General features: G+C 52.9%; 1 protein-coding gene across 1 annotated transcript; it reads right to left on the bottom strand.

The window, feature by feature from the left end:
• Positions 1-5: 5 nt before the first annotated feature.
• On the bottom strand, positions 6-5282 carry LOC144478030 (acetylcholine receptor subunit alpha-like; the record flags this gene model as incomplete). The annotated part of the gene is made up of 5 exons (XM_078195751.1): positions 6-80; positions 1718-1898; positions 2512-2621; positions 5014-5058; positions 5130-5282. Coding segments are annotated over 5 exons (564 nt in total), but the record flags the coding sequence as incomplete, so codon positions are not given.
• Between the last annotated feature and the right edge of the window lie 734 nt (positions 5283-6016).

The raw sequence follows: 6016 nt of genomic DNA, 5'->3' as shown, positions 1-6016 counted from the left end.
GAAGTGTAAAACTCCGACAGATCGACGCCGATGTCGACGACGTTGCTGCCACGGATTTCGTCGATGTGCCTGAGATCGACCTGCGGAACGAGCAAACCATTATTATTCGGCGAGAAGAAACGTCTAGCGATCGAATCGCTCGCGCAGCTTAAAGGACAGCCGGCATCGTGAACGCATAGGTCGCGAGGGGAATGGTCGGCGACACTCGGGTTCTTCGATCGGCTTCGATGTTTTCGCGCCGGAGGGACGGGGATATATCCGTAACAGTCGCCGCTATTAAATTGATGCGCGTTCAATGGACTACGGATATCGCGATACTAATGCGGAGATTTGATTTCGCGCAACCGAACACGCGTGTAAACTTACACCGGCCCCGGGGGCGCGCGATGCGCGGACGATAACGCGATTAACCCTTCGACGGATCCGCTGACTCTCAGGAAATTCCGAATAGCCGGTCCTCGCGGGGTCTTGCCTCTACTTGCCGAATCAACGGGAGCATTCGGGACGGGCGTTGCTTAACAAATCGAGTCGGAATACCGCGAGATATCCCAGATAGTTGGTAAGACACCTTCCGGTTGATACAGTATCGCGAGTTCGTCGACGGGAACCGAGGGCAAACGGCGAAACGCGTGCCGGCGACAGCGTTAACGTTAAACGCGTTCGGCCGTTGTACCGGTGCTCCGTTGGGTTTACGTTATGTTACGTTCGCGTTTCACTATCCCAGTTAAATAGATATCGCGAATCCGATCCGCGCGGCCCCGCTGCAAATGCGCCCGTTGATTCCATAGACATAGCAGGCCGGGGGACCCCCTCGTTAATGGTATTTATGACGTTCGACGGGAACGCAACCGAGCCATTTCCATTGCGGGGAGCGGTTGTTGTTATTTCGAATTTATCGGCCGCAATTAGAATACAATTAAATCGGTCGTTCTAACGAAACGGTCGCGGCAACAGATATCCTAGCGCCCCGTTTAATCGATACATTAACTCCGCGTTTAATTACAGCAATTTAACGTTCGCGCGCTGGCCGGTTCGGCTCGACCTGCCTCCGGCTCTAAGACGGCCGAAAGGCCGACCCGTCGATTCGTCTGCGATTCTTTGATCGTTCCGCGAGCATTTTAATACGTTCCTTTGATGAAACTCGATCAGAATTGATAAGGGTAATTAAACTTCGCGTTGCCTCGTGTTCGACGATCGCCAAAAATTTATCCGCGGGATCTTTTTAAAATTTTATACATATACACGTCGAAGCGTTTAAGTAGATAGCAGAGAGTTCATCGCGCGTCCGGGAAGCCCAAGAGAGTCGGCCGGTCCCGACTCCGATCGTTGTCTCGAAGGAGTAATCAAGGATTCCGGCGCAGTTTACCAGGCTAATCCCGTTAACTCGGGCTTTAATGGGCTGAAATCGATGGAAATATCGGGCACCGCGGCTAACCCGTCGTCTTTCCCACGAGCGGATCAAAGCCTTCCGACCGCCACTCCACGACTCGGTCCAAGATCGCACGAGTTTTCTACACTTTCCGCTTCTGTATTCTCGACTCTTCGACTCGCTTTTCTTCTTCGGCATCTTTCTCGCAGTCTTTACCGGTTCCCGTAAGTTTCGAGCGGAATAAACCGCGCGGCACGCCCCGCGGCACGGAGAATGGAGAATCGGGGGAGGGTGGGGTGGTGGTCGAGGAGAAGTTTCCTGGCGGAAATAAAAAGAGGTGAACGTTACCTGGAAGCCATCGTAAGTCCACGAGCCGAACTTCATGACGCACGTTTGCTCGTCGAACGGAAAATATTCGACGTCGATCTCGCAGGAAGACTTGTATATCGCCGGTGGCTTCCATTCGACCCTACCTGTGTAATTCAGCGTCGCCTTCGTGGCCAGCGTCACCTCGAAATTACCGTCGGCACTGTCCAATGGAAAAGAAGAGAAGAGAATAGAAGATCGTTCGGTTGGTTCAGCTTGCTCGCTCGAACGGAGAAATTCGATCGCAGTAGCGACGCGGTGCAGCGCGCCTCGGCTTCTTCGTTTTAATGAACGTTCAGCGCGCGGCCCCCGACTACGCCACGTTTTTATCCGGCCGATGAATCGTGCGAGATTATTTCGGCTCGAAATCGTATTTCACGGCGAACGATTAACAGTTTACGAGCTGATTCGTATCATGGTTATTATATAACGTAACGAGCAAATTTAAATTTCAGCGCCAATTTAGTCATTTAAATATTTCATTAATCGGCAACGGGCGCGACTGTATTAATATTTCCGGCCCGCGTTAACGAGCTACGCAATTTTACAGGGTCCACCACCGGCGTGGCGTGGCGCGCGTTTATGGCCGCGGCCCTCCTCGATGACACGGCGGCGGCAACGCAACCGTTCCGGGGATTGTCGATGGCGCTCCGCCAAATAGTTTTTAACGACAACGCGGTCGCCATTCGCGATCTCGAAGGTACTGCACGGCGAGAACGCCGCCGCGGAATCGCGATCGATTTTCTCCGTTCCGATCTCGCTCGGGGCCGTCTTACTTGTTGTACAAAACTATATCGGGCCTCCATATATGATCGGATGGCACGTGCAGCATTTCCACCCCACCATATTCTTTGGGATCCCATTTTAACTTGTAATCGTACCATGACTGCGAACAGAAATAGACAAGAAGGTCAGAAATAGACAGAAATAGTCACCAGGCGGATTTTCTTCGCGAAACGGAAAAAAAACCGCCGATGTTAAAGCTGCAATTTTCGTCGGAGTGTTCGCGAACTCGTTGCGCTCGCTGCGAACGGAACGCGGCGGTCTGGCCCGTGGACGGCCGAGGAATTCGTTGCAAATTGCGGACCGACGGGGGAACGACCGAACGCGGTGTAACAACTGAACACGAAAATCACGGGAATACGTCGGCGTATACTAATCGACCGCGGACGTTCGCCGGATAATTGGAAACGAAACCGAACGGTAACAGGTAAATTAAAAGAAACCCGAGCCTCTCGCGAATTCTCTCGATCGTTTCGACCGGTCTCCCGCTTCGCCTGGCGCCTATTTTCGACTACAATTTCGACGATAAAACATTCAACGCGTTCGATTATTTCGCCGTTGTTTGCGTTTCTTGCGAAAAGCATTCGCACACTCGGCGAATATACGAACGAACGGCGTGGCCGCGGACGGAATTAACGAGGTCCGATGAAATTTTGTCGCTTCGCGCGGACCGTGAATACGCAGGGGTTAATAATAATAATAACAATATCGCTTTTATTGCGCATTATGCGCGCGAGGAGGCAGCTGTGATAAAAGTCGGACGAGAGGTAATATAATACAGAATATAATAATGTAACGCAGGGAGCGGCGGTGCTCCCTTGCAGATACAATAACTCCTATTTACCAAACCCCCGGCAGGGATTATTTATTATGAAACGCGTTGCACTCGACGGATATCTGGTCGAACGGCGCAGCGTATCCGTCTCTGCGATAGCTAGTGCTCGCGTATCGAAGATATAAAGATCGTTTCGTCTGATCCGTTCCGATCCCGCGATTGTTACCCGGCCTGTTTTATAAGCGGAACCGCGACGGTATCACCGGCGTTACTTTTATCGCGCTCGAACGCAGCCCGCGCCTAATCGTTCGAGCATGGAACGAGGTACGTCGATGTTCGTCGGACAAGCAGCCGGTTGTGTATTATTCGGCGAGGACGCGGCCCAGGAGACACGTTCCTCGAAACGATCTCGCGAAACTGCCGCGACGGGGGCGAGCCGATCAGTTTAGAAACACGGCGTGTAATGCAATCATGCCGGTCAATTTCCTTTAATTGATTCTATTCCTGGCCCGATAGAAGCGCACTCGAACACAATCGAGGGGATTCGCGACGGTATTTGCCGACCATTAATCTATCAGCCGGGCGTCACGGGGTAACGACCATAAGCGCGGTATCGACCGGACCGAGCCGACATCAAACGGCTCCGCCGATCGTCGAAACGGCGAGGTCCGTCCCGCCCGCATACATTAAAGAAATAGTAACCCGGAGAAGAAACCTAACCGGGACGCCGTCCCCCCGAGCACCCGAATTTCACACGGATCCACGCTTTCCTCGGATAAGAGAGCAAACAGAAGTTTCCTCCGCTGCCGATCGACGAATTTAGTTCAGCCGGAGGAGACCGTCTTTTCGAGACGTACGAGATATCCCCCCCCCTTTCGGAAGCAGTTCGATTCCGAATTCTTCGCTCGACGAATATATTTCCAGTGTTCGCGAGAGTGCATCGAGGATGCCGGCGCGTCGGTGTTGCTGGGAACGGTCGCGGCGTCCCGGGCGAATCCGAAAACCGGCGGTTTGCTCGCCGCGGAGAAACGAGTTCAACGGCCCCGGGCGCGGCGTCCGTAATTTCATTCGGGCTACACGAGGTTCTCCCACGGTTTCGGTGAAATATCGATAGAGAAAAAAAAGAAACGACGGAGGAGACACAGAGAATGGCCGAGGACAGGGAAATGGGTAACGGAGAACGCGGTGGGACGGTCGCGAATCTATCTTACGTAATCCTGCAGCCGAAAGTGGGTTGCACGGTTCACCGGACTTATTTTGCGACTCTCGGAGAAGCGGGGAAGCTTCTGGCCGATTTTCGTTCCGCCCGACTCGCGTGGCTTATATACAGGGTGTTTCCGAGATCGTGGCGTGACCGGAAGCGGGCCGATTTCTCGCGTGGAAAGTAACCCGAGAGAGCCCCCGTGCTCGAATCGAACGCTTTTTTATTCCCTTTCTTGCCCGCAACGCTCCGCCGCGGGGGGTCGACTCGAAAAGAGCTTCCTTTTCTTTCGTGTTTCGCTCTGAGTGGAAACGATCCCGAGTGAGCGATGGACACGGACGCTTTAGGCTCGCACGTTCGACCGACGGAAACCATTTCTTCGTCGGCGCTTTTCGGTCGAACCCCTGTGCTCGAACTCCGTCTTAGAAAATTGCAGCCTTCGAAGAGTACTCGGACGATTGATGAAGCGAATGGAAACACCGGACACCGTTCGCCGCCGTCGACGGACGCGGCACTCACCTGCTCCACCCACAGGTTAGTCGTCATGATTTGATTCTTCAGGTTCTGCAAAGAAACGCAACGGTTACGAAGGATGTCTATAAATCGTTGGCTCTCTTACACGCTCTCTTACTCACTACATCGATCAATTGGGAGAGTTTGAGCTTGATTTTAACGGTGAGGGCGTCTGTGACGTTGACCACTGGACGAACCAGCTTGTTGTAATTCGACAGGAGGTCGTCGTACAGTCGCTTGGCGTCTGGGTTTCCTGAGCATCCTGCAACACCACGGCAAACATCAACGATTAATTAAACGGTTCCATCTGTCGTTCGATCGCAGCCGGTTCCCCGAGTTTCGATCGATTAAACGGCACGATCGACGAACTGTTTCGGCGGTTCGAACGACGCTTGGAGAAACGAATTCTCCGATAGCTGTTTCAGCGCAAGGATAATTGTGGCCGACGTAAAAATTTCCAAAAGTAGAGCGCGATTCGTTCGCCGTGAGGTCCCGATTCAATTAGAACGATCCGACGACAGTGCTGTAACCTGTGTGTGCTTCGGCAAACTACGAGAGCGTTAATCTGGCTGTGATCTTGAAAGAGAGAGAGAGAGAGGGAGCTAGGTACACACAGCTGTCGTCAGGTGATGTCTGGCGAGCTGGTTGGAGGTTATCCAGGCATCGGTTGTCACACGGATGTTTACGAAAGTTTGGAACGACAAGTTGGCCAAGTCGGCGAAGTATGCGAACGAAAGTTGGGAATGACAGAGAGCGCGGGCCCGGGCGACGTTCCGCGCTGCCTTCAGCCGAAATAGGGTACATTGTTTCCGGCAGAGTCTTCGCCGCGGAAACTCGAGCCGGCGCGGCAACGGCTCTATCTTTCGATAAGAGGATCGCGTAATTTCGCGAGGAATCCTTTGAATTCGTTCGAACGATAATGAATAAACGAACGGTCGCGCGACCGGTATCGCGATCCGAGGAAGACAAATCGAGGCGCGAACGATTAGTTTTATAGATTAGACGATCG

Source organism: Augochlora pura, unplaced genomic scaffold, assembly GCF_028453695.1.
Source record: "Augochlora pura isolate Apur16 unplaced genomic scaffold, APUR_v2.2.1 APUR_unplaced_662, whole genome shotgun sequence".
Classification (NCBI taxonomy): Eukaryota; Metazoa; Arthropoda; class Insecta; order Hymenoptera; family Halictidae; genus Augochlora; species Augochlora pura.
This window is presented reverse-complemented; position numbering and strand designations above follow the sequence as displayed.